Raw genomic sequence first — 14,905 nt, forward strand, 5'->3', positions numbered from 1 at the left:
GCTGATACACCAGGTACTCAACTAGTCTAAATAAGGCCCGTTTTATTGCTTCTTTAATAAGCACAACAGTTTTCAGCTGTGCTAACATAATTGCAAAAGGGTTTTCTAATGATCATTTAGCCTTTTAAAATTATAAACTTGGATTTGCTAACACAACGTGCCATTCTAACACAGGAGTGATGGTTACTGATAATGGGCCTCTGTCTGCCTATGTAGATATTCTATTAAAAATCAGCTGTTTCCAGCTACAATGGTCATTTACAACATTAATGTCTACACTGTATTTCTGATCAATTTGATATTTTTTTAATGGACAAATGTGGTTTTCTTAAAAATAAAAAAAAGTTTTTAACAGTAGTGTAAATATTCCTAATTCCATTCTTTTACTTTGGATTTGTGTGTATTGTTGTGAAATTTTTAGATATTGCTTGTTAGATGTTTCTGCACTGTTGGAGCTAGAAAAACATGCATTTAGCTACACCCTCAATAACATCTACTCAACATGTGTATGTGACAAATAAATTTGATTTAGCTCAACTTACCCTGTCCTGCGCCTCAACTTCCTGCGACTCAACTTAACCTGTCCTGCGACTCAACTTACCCTGTCCTGTGCCTCAACCTACTGTGACTCAACTTACCCTATCCTGCGACTCAACTTACCCTGTCCTGCGACTCAACTTACCCTGTCCTGCGCCTCAACATCCTGAGACTCAACTTACCCTGTCCTGCGACTCAACTTACCCTGTCCTGTGCCTCAACCTACTGTGACTCAACTTACCCTATCCTGCGACTCAACTTACCCTGTCCTGCGACTCAACTTACCCTGTCCTGCGCCTCAACCTCCTGCGACTCAACTTACCCTGTCCTGCGACTCAACCCACCCTGCCCTGCGCCTCAACCTCCTGCGACTCAACTTACCCTGTCCTGTGACTCAACTTACCCTGTCCTGCGCCTCAACCTCCTGCGACTCAATTTACCCTGTCCTGCGACTCAACTTACCCTGTCCTGCGACACAATTTACCCTGTCCTGCGACACAACTTACCCTGTCCTGCGACACAACGTACCCTGTCCTGCGACACAACTTACCCTGTCCTGCGACTCAACTTACCCTGTCCTGCGACACAACTTACCCTGTCCTGCGACTCAACTTACCCTGTCCTGCGACACAACCCTACCCTGTCCTGCGACTCAACTTACCCTGCCCTGCGACACAACTTACCCTGTCCTGCGACTCAACTTACCCTGTCCTGCGACTCAACTTACCCTGTCCTGCGACTCAACTTACCCTGCGACTCAACTTACCCTGTCCTGCGACTGCGACTCAACTTACCCTGTCCTGCGACTCAACTTACCCTGTCCTGCGACACAACCTACCCTGTCCTGCGACTCAACTTACCCTGTCCTGCGACTCAACTTACCCTGTCCTGCGACTCAACTTACCCTGTCCTGCGACTCAACTTACCCTGTCCTGCGACTCAACTTACCCTGTCATGCGACTCAACTTACCCTGTCCTGCGCCTCAACCTCCTGAGACTCAACTTACCCTGTCCTGCGACTCAACTTACCCTGCGACTCAACTTACCCTGCAACTCAACTTACCCTGCGACTCAACTTACCCTGTCCTGCGACTCAACTTACCCTGTGACTCAACTTACCATGTCCTGCAACTCAACTTACCCTGCGACTCAACCTACCCTGCCCTGCGACTCAACTTACCCTGTCCTGTGCCTCAACTTACCCTGTCCTGTGCCTCAAATTCCTGCGACACAACTTACCCTGCCCTGCGACTCAACTTACCCTGTCCTGCGACTCAACTTACCCTGTCCTGCGACTCAACACCCTGTCCTGTGCCTCAACCTCCTGACCCCCTGTCCTGCGACCCTGTCCTGCGACTCAACTTACCCTGTCCTGCCTGACACAACTTACCCTGTTCCTGCGACTCCTCAACTTACCCTGTCCTGCAACTCAACTGTGTCATGTGCTTCAAATCAACTGAACTACCCTGTCCTGCGCCTCAACCTCCTGAGACTCAACTTACCCTGTCCTGCGACTCAACTTACCCTGCGACTCAACTTACCCTGCAACTCAACTTACCCTGCGACTCAACTTACCCTGTCCTGCGACTCAACTTACCCTGTGACTCAACTTACCATGTCCTGCAACTCAACTTACCCTGTCCTGCACTCAACTTACCCTGCCCTGTCCTGCGACTCAACTTACCCTGTCCTGTGCCTCAACTTACCCTGTCCTGTGCCTCAAATTCCTGCGACTGAACTTACCCTGTCCTGCGACTCAACTTACCCTGTCCTGCGACACAACTTACCCTGTCCTGCGACACAACTTACCCTGCCCTGCGACTCAACTTACCCTGCCCTGCGACTCAACCTACCCTAACCTGTGACTCAACTGACCCTGCGACTCAACTTACCCTGCCCTGCGACTCAACTTACCCTGCGACTCAACTTACCCTGCAACTCAACTTACCCTGCAACTCAACTTACCCTGTCCTGCGACTCAACTTACCCTGTGACTCAACTTACCATGTCCTGCAACTCAACTTACCCTGCGACTCAACCTACCCTGCCCTGCGGCTCAACTTACCCTGTCCTGTGCCTCAACCTACTGCGACTCAACTTACCCTATCCTGCGACTCAACTTACCCTGTCCTGTGCCTCAACCTCCTGAGACTCAACTAACCCTGTCCTGCGACTCAACTTACCCTGTCCTGTGCCTCAACCTACTGCTACTCAACTTACCCTATCCTGCGACTCAACTTACCCTGTCCTGCGACTCAACTTACCCTGTCCTGCGCCTCAAACTCCTGCAACTCAAATTACCCTGTCCTGCAACTGAACTTACCCTGTCCTGTGCCTCAAATTCCTGCGACTGAACTTACCCTGTCCTGCGACTCAACTTACCCTATCCTGCGACACAACTTACCCTGTCCTGCGACACAACTTACCCTGTCCTGCGACTCAACTTACCCTGTCCTGCGACTCAACTTACCCTGTCCTGCGACTCAACTTACCCTGTCCTGCACCTCAACTTCCTGTGCCTCAACTTACCCTGTCCTGCAACTCAACCGACCCTGTCCTGCAACTCAACTTACCCTGTCCTGTGCCTCAACTTCCTGCGACTGAACTTACCCTGTCCTGCGACACAACTTACCCTGTCCTGCACCTCAACTTCCTGCACCTCAACTTACCCTGCCCTGCGACTCAACCACCCTGTCCTGCACCTCAACTTCCTGTGCCTCAACCTACCCTGTCCTGCAACTCAACTTAACCTGTCCTGCAAGTCAACTTACCCTGTCCTGTGCCTCAACTTCCTGTGCCTCAACTTCCTGTCCCTCAACTTACCCTGCCCTGCGACTCAACTTACCCTGTGACTCAACTTACCCTGCGACTCAACTTACCCTGTCCTGCTTCTCAACCTACCCTGCCCTGCGACTCAACCTACCCTGTCCTGTGACTCAACTGACCCTGCGACTCAACTTACCCTGCCCTGCGACTCAACTTACCCTGCAACTCAACTTACCCTGCGACTCAACTTACCCTGTCCTGCGACTCAACTTACCATGTCCTGCAACTCAACTTACCCTGCGACTCAACCTACCCTGCCCTGCGACTAAACTTACCCTGCGACTCAACCTACCCTGCCCTGCGACTCAACTTACCCTGTCCTGTTTTCAAGAGACCACATGTTTTCAAAACTGTTGTGTTTACATGAATTTGGATTAATTCCAGGGATACACATCATCCTGAAATATATCTAGATATCTTTGTTAGGAATAATACTATATTTCTCTTGAAGGAGTGAATGTAAAATGTAAAAATTGGCTCAACCTCTCCAGTGTCCAAAACACCAGTCAGATATTAATGGTCATCGGAGCATGTGTCGATACTAATATGCTGGAAAGCAAGGGAGTGCTGCTCTCGGATCAGCTTTCTCCATTAAAATCATTAGAATTCTTTCACAAATGCCTACTGACGATTTATCAACTCCTATTACCACATATGGCTGCAAATATTGACGAATCTTAGTCTAATGCTTACCCACAAAAAAATGCACTAAATCACAGATTTGGCACATCATTGCGCACATGTCAGTCTACACATCATGAAATATATTGAGACAAATTACAGACAGTAGCCTACAAGTAGCAAAATAGAACTCAATTGATTAACATGAAATGTATTTCAATATGATTGAATTAGGCCTATAGCCTACTGTTTATATTTTAATGCAGTCATCTAGGTTTTAATATAAAGCAGAAGTTTATACATCACTTGTTTGTATAAAATGCAAAGACATTGGCGACTTTGTAGGCTATTTGGAGTCAACTTTGTTCTGAAATTATCGGCGGCCAAAGAGAGACGGATAAACCATTTGATTCTATGTTTAGCTGAAACCTGTATATAACGTGAAGCGGATGGTCAAAATAGCATTTAACGACGCAATTATGTATTCTACGAGTGGTCTGAGGCAAGCATTAGACTACGAGCGTTTTCAAGTGCAACGTTAATAACGATGTTTTTGGGAAAAAGCGAGGAAGAGACGAAGTGGGGATTTTTTTTGTATGAAGGTCATGTTTTGTCTGATTGAACATGGTAAATAGGCGTTTATAAATGCACTGCATAGACTACTGTGCTTTGATAAATTATGATGAATAACGTTCTAAAAAAAAGACATTTGAACTTCCTTCTGTCACAATGCATTGCTGCATTATGACGTCATACATGTTCTCGAATCACCCGTTCAGGAGATGAGGTAGTGGAAAGTCAGCGAAGTGAAAAGAGACGTCAAGTGGTGTTTACTGGACGATAACAGAATCCCAAACGTCTGAAATTGAAACAAAATCCCCGTAGGTTTCTTTGATGATATAATCTTGCATTCTTCTATTACACTGACAATGCCTGCCTATAGGCCTATACTGTAATGTTCTCATTGATCTTCATTTGTAATTGCAGATTAACTTGGTGTAAATGGGGAAAGGAATGGGAAAAGGCATCATTGCTGATGCTGCAGTGGAGAAATACTTTGCTAACCTGAAAGCAAGCACATCTTACATCCTTGGACTTTTAGTTGGACAGGTGAGACATTTAGGCCTACTGTATGTAAGGGGACATGGTCCGTCTTTCTAATGTTAGGCTATCCAATGCAAGATCATTTTATTTGATCAACATTTGTTTTGCTACAGGGGGAGTTTGTGGTGCATGCAGCGATGACCCCACTAAAGGAGGACAATCCTGGTGGCCTGATGAATGAGGATGACAAAGACTACATCCTAGATCACGCAGAACATGTGAGATTTATTGGAGAACATGTGAGATTTATTGGAGAACATCCCTGGGAAATATGGAGGATTGTTTTTTCAGAAACGATCTTCTGTTGTACTGTGGTGTTATAGTGTTATGATATTCAAGTGTCTATGGTTTGGTTAATGACTCCTGCATTTTTCCTTTTGTTAAAGCTGAACCGCATGGTTCCTGGAGGACTGTCTGTGATGGGCATGTTTGTGGTCTCCCCGTCCCACCAGACCAAAGAGAGCCATATGAAAATGAGGCGGGTGAGGCAGGAATTTCTTCTTTGTCAAATTTCAAGCTTTTGTTTTTCTTAATTTTCTTTCTTTAGATGTTTTTGGTTTGATTGTCTATCTGATGATTTATCCATTTGTCTGTATTCTGTCTGCATTTTCTCTGTTAGACTATGGCTGCTGTGGAGAATCGTGTATCCGAGGACAGGCTTTGGGGTTTCTCAGAGGAGGACACCAATGACAGAGTGATGCTTCATATCTGCTCCAACACCAACAAGTATCCTCTTACTCAGTCTCCACTGCTGATGACACACACACTCATCCACACACTCATCCACACACTCATCCACACACGCAGACACACACACTCATCCACACACGCAGACACACACGCAGACACACACGCAGACACACACACTCATCCGCACACTCATCCACACACGCAGACACACACACTCATCCACACACACAGACACACAAGCAGACACACACGCAGACACACACACACACATTCACACACGCAGACACACACACACACATCCACATATGCAGACACACACACGCAGACACACACACGCAGACACACACACACTGACACACATTCACATAACACAAAGACTAAAGAGAACACACTCTTTCTTAGCAATTTCATCACAGAGTGACTTGCTGGATTATGAACATTAAAGAACCTAGTGTGAGTACAAAGTTGAGATTTTCAACATTTTAATCATTCATTCATTTGCATGTGTATTATCTTCTAACATCGCAATTCACTGCAAATCAAATCAAATTGTATTTGTCACATGTGCCGAATACAACAGGTATTACAGGGAAATGCTTACTTACAAGCCCTTAACCAACAATGCAGTTCAAGAAAATATTTACTTAATTAACTAAAGTATAAAATAAAATTAAACAGTATCACAATAAAATGACATAACAATAACGAGGCTGTATGGGGGGGGGGGGGTACCGGGAGAGAAGGAGAGAAAGGGCTGAACTCTCGTTCCTGGTTAGTGTTGATAAACGTTAACTTACTGCGTGATGTCTTCCAGAAATCTTCTAAATCTGCGACATGGAGTTACCAGCCGTGGATGACAGCGTTCTGGCCTGTTGCAGCCTGCCCCATGGACATCGACCTGATGTTCCCTATCAAGGACAAGACCCGCCACGGTCTGATGCAGGCCATGAAGGTAACCTAGGGCCCCAGTCAAAAGTAGTGCACTATATAGGGAATAGGGCCCCAGTCAAAAGTAGTGCACTATATAGGGAATGTGGTGCCATTTGGACAGAGGCCTAGTTGAATCATTATTATTGTTATATGTTTATTACACATTCAGTCTTCCACCACTACTTCTACTGACACAGTGACAATACATCTTATCCGTGTTAGGATGGGATGATGAGGTGGGCAAAGAAGACTGAGGCCAGTGTTTGTCTCCTCAACAACAAAAATCTACCAGCTAAGACAAATTTGAACCCCCCAACTAAGGCAAGTTTGGTGTGGTGTGCAACTGAATATTGCAATGTCGTTGCTGACGATCCTTGTGAATGACAACTGTTTATGTCCTGTATGTTCTTTAGAGGAACAATTCACAAAGGATAAAGATTCAAGGTCAGATCTTCATCCCAACGGTAAGTGAGAATATGAATATTGAGAAAAAAAAAATTACTGCAAAAATCTGATTGTTGTACTTTTCTTACATTGTAATGGATCAGTGTAACGGGCTCAAATCTGCTCCATATAGAGGTTCAGGTGAACCCACGTTGCAATCTCCTCTCTCTCTCTCTCTCTCTCTCTCTCTCTCTCTCTCTCTCTCTCTCTCTCTCTCTCTCTCTCTCTCTCTCTCTCTCTCTCTCTCTCTCTCTCTCTCTCTCTCTCTCTCTCTCTCTGGGTTATCTTGTAGGCAGGGGGCAAGCTGGGGGAGAGGCCTTCCACTGCGTCAGTGCAGGTATGCAGCTGTATCCTGAGACTGAAGGGGAGTCTGGGGTGCAGAGCGTACATGAACCCTGCAAGGACCACTGCCAAGACCACCACCATGGTAGGCAACTGTGGGCACCAATAGGTCCGGCAACCAGTATTTCAAACACTTGAGCTGCATCTCTGTGATGACTTTTTGATGACCTTGAGTCCATGTCACTCACAGTACATCAAGAGGGACATCATCAGGAGCGTCTACAACAGTGCCAAAAACTTCTTTGAACATCTGATAAATGATGAAAACTCAGGTAGGATACATGAATAGTTAGTTACCAGTGCAGTAGGTCTTAAATGGCCTTGAAATTCAATAATTAGTCCGCAGCTATGCCACTAGATGGCGATGGTTAGGCACTGTAGTTTTTCTTGTACTGTACACTCAACCAGCATCATTCATGACGATATGACAGAGGCTCTTGAGTAATTGTAAAATATGTAAAAACAATCTTTGACCTTCTTATATAAAACAGGTACGCATATATCTGTGTGCATGTGTGACCCTGCAGATATCCATGTATATGTCTCTGTGTGTGTGTATATTTGCATGGTTGCATGTGTGTGTGTGTGTGTGTATGTGTGTGTGTTTGCATGTGTCTATGTGTGTGTGTCTCTATAGCGAAGGCATTCATGGGCTCCCAGCCCTTGGCTAAGCGGGTGTTCTTCCTGGTTCCCGACACTGGCATCTCTCTGTGTGACTACATACTCTCCTCTGAGACAGAGGCAGCTGTCCAGGAGAGGGTAAGGGAGTGGGCAGGCTTCACCATCCCTGATGGGCAGCTCCATATCACCCAGCAGCTGGTACAGGGCAGGTTGGAGTGGCACCAAGGTAGGCTAGGTACTGGTTCAGCTCCGTCTATGCTGTCTGAAATAGAACCCAAATTCTCATAAAGTTGCCAAAAGATAATCTGCTGGTCAGATAGATGTCTTGATGTTCCTTGAGGGCGATAAGATATACTTGGCTGCATTTTGGAAAGTGAGTGTCAAATGTGACTTGATCACTATTCTAAGTAGGCCTACAGACAGGTCAGATAATGTCACAGCAGTAAATGTTGTTACCTCCTCGTTACATGCCTGTCAATCTGTCATCAACTTTATTCCTCTTGATGTCATGTTTTAAAATGCACGTAGGGCAGGCTATCAACAAATCTTCATATTCATAGATAATAGTTATATTCTTGTTCTATTCTATTCTTTTTACTTTTGCCACTACCCGTGTCTACCTGCTGTTATAAGGTTCCTCCCGAGTTTCAGTTTCTGTCCCACCCATAGCATACTTCTCAATAAGATACCTGTGCCCTTTGTGACATGGTTACAGTGTCTGTTCCGATCTTGTTGTGACCTGTTTCATCTGTGTGGTTTACTGATGATTGAGCATCAGTATGGATTTTTTTTTTTTTTTATATATATACATATATAAAAGACAAGCAGAAGAAAATAAATAGCTGAAGTCATTGATCTCCCCAGGCATCAGATATGTGTTACAATAGAGAAGGTGGTTCCTCGCAGCCTTTCTGCCTGTAGTTTAGGACACATTTAGGAAGCAGGTAGGGCACAGGTAGGAAGCAGGTAGGCTGCAGGTAGGGCACAGGTAGGAAACAGGTAGGAAGCAGGTAGGCTGCAGGTAGGGCACAGGTAGGAAGCAGTTAGGAAGCCAGTAAGAAGCTGGTAGGAAGCCGATAGGAAGAAGTTAGGAAGCAGAGTAAGTTGGGTGTCTAACGGCTTTTTATTCTGGTTGGAGATTCAGAGGAAGGCATGGACAGCACCTGGGTCCCGGTGTACAAGATCCAGCAGAGGCGCAAAATCACCATGGGTACGTTGTGATGCAGCATACCCTCTCTCTCTCGCCTTCCGTTTACTTGTCCCCTCACCTCCATATTAGTCAGTACTCCTCTCCTCTGTGTTGTAGGTGTGGCAGTGGCTTCAGGAGTCTCCCTGGTGGCCTGTCTCATCTATAGTCTCTTCCTAGAAGAGTGAAGAGTGTCCCACGGAGTCGAGCGGTTCAATCCCAGGATCTGGCATGCAAAGGGCATCAGAACATCCCTGGGATTCCCATAAATTAAAGGGGCCTGTGCAATGACATGGAAGTTAAGATGTGTTTTTTCCATTTCTATTAACACATTCCAGTAACAGATGACAGTTTGTCTAGGAATACACTTCCTGGGTTCATTGTTAGAGGGGCCCATTCATATTTGCGGTGTGAGACAGCAAAGTCACGTGGAGCAATTTATTTTCACGTGAGATCAGAGCCACCAGCTGCTATAGTTTTACACTCTAACGGGAGCGTCATGCCCCATACCTCATGATGTGACGTCATCTTAGTGGGGTTTTGTGTGGGTCAACTAGAATGTTGCAGCTGGTGCCATGAATCAAAGCTCACAGCGCCAACTGAGAAACAACCTACCCCATAAACAGAGAGAGAGGGATGGGGGCGCTTATTATAACTACTGTAGGTAAATATTTGTGTTAACTAATCTCATTCTCGGAAGTCTCGGGTAATCAACAGTGCCTCTTCAAACTCAGGAGGCTGAAGAAATTTGGCTTGTTAACTAAAACTCTCACAAACCTTTACAGATGCACAATTGAGAGCATCCTGTTGGGCTATATCACTGCCTGGTACGACAATTGCACCGGACCACAAACGCAGGGCTCTTCTGAGGGTGGTGCGGTTTGCACAACGCATCACCACGGGCAAACTACCTGCCCTCCAGGACACCTACAGCACCCAATGTCACAGGAAGGCCAAAAAGATCATCAAGGAGAACAACCACGCTATCATACAGAAGGCGAGGTCAGTAGAGGTATGTCAAAGCTGGGACCGAGAGACTGAAAAACAGCTTCTATCTCAAGGCCATCAGACTGTTAAACAGCCATCACCATCACAGACAGGCTGCTGCCTCCAGTACATACAGACTTGAAATCATTGGTCACTTTCGTAAATGGAACACTAGTCACTTTAATAATGTTTACATATGTTGCATTACTCATCTCCTATATATATACTGTATAGCCTATGCGCTCTGACGTTACTCATCCATATATTTATATATTCTTATTCCATTCCTTTACTTAGATTTGCGTGTATTAGGTATATGCTGTGGAATTGTTAGATATTACTTGTTAGATATTGCTGCACTGTCAGAACTAGAAGCACAAGCATTTCATTATACTCACAATAACATCTGCTAACCATGTGTATGTGACCAATACATTTGATTTGATCTGATCTATAATGGGAATTCATGCATTGCCCACTGTCTAAACAAAAATGTAGCAATTGGTATAGCGCTACTGTGTTGACTTTATGGACGTTATAGATCTTATTTTGTTTGTGGCTAATATCTGTCTTAGCCCTTCCATGAGGCACTTGATGTTTTCTCTCAACACTGCTACAGGCCACAGGCTTACACTGCACTCCTGAACCCTGACATCAACAACAACCACCTCAGATACACAACACTTACTGTAGGCTATTATACAGTATATATGACTTGCAGCTACAGTAAAATTCTGTCTGTGGCCACATCACATACCGAAACTCTGTGGTTACTGTGAGCATGGGGCAAGTGGTGACAGGCCTGTCCAGACTCCAGACAGACACAGAGAGGATATTTTTGCTACTAGGCCCAGCCGCCACCCATGCGATGCAACGGTCGCCGCAGTGAGCAGAAGATGTTGTCAGTCTGGTGGGACTGTGTTGTTACATGCTTAAGGAACCACGGGCAGGAGAAGCACCAGGTTGCATGAAAGGAAAGCTCCAGGGGGAGGTTTCAGTGAGGCGTGATAGGGGTTAGACACACCACTGGTTGTGGAGACGTGAAAGACAGTCTCCCTTAAATGTTACCCTGGTTACCCTGGGCCATGTGTAGTCTGTAACAGGATCACTTGTATTTTAAACCTAAGAGGAAATATGACAGTGTGTCACAGTTCACAGTATTCTGCTGTTGGCCTGACGAACACTCACTCAATGGCCGGTGCCTGACGAACACTCACTCACTGGCCGGTGCCTGACGAACACTCACTCACTGGCCGGTGCCTGACGAACACTCACTCACTGGCCGGTGCCTGACGAACACTCACTCACTGGCCGGTGCCTGACGAACACTCACTCACTGGCCGGTGCCTGACGAACACTCACTCACTGGCCGGTGCCTGACGAACACTCACTGGCTGGTGCCGGTGCCTGACGAACACTCACTCACTGGCCGGTGCCTGACGAACACTCACTCACTGGCCGGTGCCTGGAACACTCACTCACTGGCCGGTGCCTGACGAACACTCACTCACTGGCCGGTGCCTGACGAACACTCACTCACTGGCCGGTGCCTGACGAACACTCACTCACTGGCCGGTGCCTGACGAACACTCACTCACTGGCCGGTGCCTGACGAACACTCACTCACTGGCCGGTGCCTGTGCCTGACGAACACTCACTCACTGGCCGGTGCCTGACGAACACTCACTCACTGGCCGGTGCCTGTTGAACACTCACTCACTGGCCGGTGCCTGACGAACACTCACTCACTGGCCGGTGCCTGTTGAACACTCACTCACTGGCCGGTGCCTGACGAACACTCACTCACTGGCCGGTGCCTGACGAACACTCACTCACTGGCCGGTGCCTGACGAACACTCACTCACTGGCACTGCCTGACTGGCCGGTGCCTGTTGAACACTCACTCACTGGCCGGTGCCTGACGAACACTCACTCACTGGCCGGTGCCTGACGAACACTCACTCACTGGCCGGTGCCTGTTGAACACTCACTCACTGGCCGGTGCCTGACGAACACTCACTCACTGGCCGGTGCCTGTCGAACACTCACTCACTGGCCGGTGCCTGACGAACACTCACTCACTGGCCGGTGCCTGACGAACACTCACTCACTGGCCGGTGCCTGACGAACACTCACTCACTGGCCGGTGCCTGACGAACACTCACTCACTGGCCGGTGCCTGACGAACACTCACTCACTGGCCGGTGCCTGACGAACACTCACTCACTGGCCGGTGCCTGACGAACACTCACTCACTGGCCGGTGCCTGGGATGTATGTAATAAGACTAAAGGTTTCCTGGGGTAACAATGTAAGAAATAATACATGAAAAACAAAATACTGCATAGTTTCCTGAGAACGCCAAGCGAGGCGGCCATCTCTGTCGGGCCATTTTCAGAGTTTCAGAGTTATTGTTCCCAGCACAAGGTGCACCTGTGTAATGATCATGCTATTTAATCAGCTTCTTGATATGTCACACCTGTCAGGTGGATGGATTGTCTTGGTAAAGGAGAAAAGCTCACTAACAGGGATGTAAACAAATGTGTTCACAGAATTTGAGAGAAATAAGCTTGTTTTTTTGCATATGGAACATTTCCGGGATCTACTATTTCAGCTCATGAAACATGGGACCAACATTTTACATGTTGTGTTTATATTTGTGTTCGCTGTATTTGCAATTTCATGTTTGTAAGGAAATACTCTTGATTTGGACCCGTCTCTCTAAATGTATTTTTATTTTTATTGGAGGCTAGCTAGACGCAACCAATCATCATTGTCTCGAGTACCTGTAGCTCACCTTTAGCAGCAGCGCCCAGAGAGAGAGAGAGGAGAAGCCAGGCCAAACAGCCACAGAGGCTTGTGACTTCATCCTATAAGACGATTAGAACGCCTGATCAGCTAGAAGAGATCACTGTGATCACACGGACCCTCTCATCATAACATAACATTGTGGATTATATTCTGGAATGTGGAATGTCTGGCATTGTTCTGACTGTATGTTTCGTCACCATGCTGTGACACACAGGAGGTTGGTGGCACCTTCATTAGGGAGGACAGGCTTGTGCTAATGACTGGAGCGGTATCAGTGGAACGGTATCAAATACATCAAACACATGGTTTCCATGGTATCCAGGTGTTTGATACCATTATTATGAGCCATCCTCCCCTCAGCAGCCTCGTGTGAGGTACATCAAAAGATCAAGGTCAGGTTTTTGATTGTTGATTTTACATGACAGATGTGACAGATTTTCTGCATTCAGATGTGACAGATTTTCTGCATATGTTTTCCTAACACAGTGGGGTCAGACTGTTAAAACTTAGGCCTCCATGAATAAGAATAAATGCTACAGTATTGGCTCCTCAACAGAAAAGGGTGCACCATGCAAACCTGTTGAACATCTGAGTCCCTGGTTGGAATGTGGAGACTGCTGCCAACCTCAATTAAAGGGCCAATGAGCTTTTGTTTTCTTTCTTAGTTATGAACTTGTTCTACACTCACAGCACATCAGAATCCAGTACCTTCTATCTTCATCATAGTAAACCCCTCTTTTGTTCCCGTAATTCTGGGTTCAGCCACAGTTCAGACCACAGTTCAACCAGAAGCACGCTTCCAGCAGTTCCATGTGCACACATGTGCTTCTGTCAGTTTCCACTGAGTAGGAAGCACCGTAATTGAATTTATGACATATCAAATTGTGGGTAAATAATGAACGTCGGTGCATGAATAACTTTTATGTTTTTCTTTTTTTTTCATATCTATGCGTGAACTTTTCAATCTGTGCTGGGGTCAGAGCAGAGTCATTTCTGTGCAGTGAACTTTTCAACCTGTGCTGGGGTCACAGCAGAGTCATTTCTATGCTGTAGTTATGTATGTGGCAAGGTTGTTCAACGTGTGAGAGCCTGTCACTCAAACTAAACCCAGGACGAGAGAGAGACTCAACGAGAGGGAGGAGGCCTCCTCATCTGTCTGTCTGTCTGTCTGTCTGATTCTCTGGGTTCATTAATCTTCTTCTCTGCATTAAGAGCCTGGAGTACTGGAGTTATATCACATTAGAACTTACTTGATAAAATGTTATGCTGTGATCTGCAAAATCTGCATGTCTGGCATAGAATCAATTGGACTTAAAACTCTTCCAATGGCTCAAACTATTATTTAGTCATTATTGAAGACAAGCCAGCGTTTATGTTCTCTATACCAGCTTATGTAGATGCCTTTCAATACACAATTTACATTACAGTTACCCGGTCTTTCTCAATGCAAACAAGTGTCAATATCTAGCACTACGTTGCCCAGTGGAATCAGCTAAATCCCACAACAACCGCTCAAAAAACAGCAATGTTTCCTAGACAACTGAGTGGGATGTTTCCATGATGACTTTATGTCACCTCTTCCAAAGGACACACAGGAAACAGAATCCCGAGGTGATGTTTAAATGGTTCATGTAACAGGCCGCTTGTCAATGGCTTTTCCAGATAAGTGTGTGGAACTACTGCACTGGCTATGTAGCATTTTCTAAAATCAGTTGGCAAGTTAGTCTTAGTTGACACATGGATCATTTTCAAAATGTTCGAACAATGTTACAAAATTCATTAATGAGCAATTGAATGACACGTTTGG

At 46.0% G+C, this 14,905-nt stretch overlaps 1 protein-coding gene across 1 annotated transcript; it reads left to right on the forward strand.

Moving 5' to 3' along the window:
• Positions 1–4,760: 4,760 nt before the first annotated feature.
• On the forward strand, positions 4,761–10,266 carry LOC123996462 (protein odr-4 homolog). The gene is made up of 14 exons (XM_046299831.1): positions 4,761–4,865; positions 4,972–5,094; positions 5,202–5,306; positions 5,475–5,570; positions 5,708–5,814; positions 6,195–6,231; positions 6,593–6,730; positions 6,931–7,029; positions 7,122–7,172; positions 7,445–7,579; positions 7,685–7,766; positions 8,132–8,341; positions 9,254–9,325; positions 9,422–10,266. The coding sequence occupies exons 2-14, from the start codon at positions 4,987–4,989 to the stop codon at positions 9,487–9,489; spliced, it is 1,308 nt and encodes a 435-aa protein (XP_046155787.1). The 5' UTR covers positions 4,761–4,865; positions 4,972–4,986; the 3' UTR covers positions 9,490–10,266.
• Positions 10,267–14,905: the final 4,639 nt, after the last annotated feature.

This window comes from Oncorhynchus gorbuscha, linkage group LG15 (assembly GCF_021184085.1).
Source record: "Oncorhynchus gorbuscha isolate QuinsamMale2020 ecotype Even-year linkage group LG15, OgorEven_v1.0, whole genome shotgun sequence".
NCBI classification, from domain to species: domain Eukaryota; kingdom Metazoa; phylum Chordata; class Actinopteri; order Salmoniformes; family Salmonidae; genus Oncorhynchus; species Oncorhynchus gorbuscha.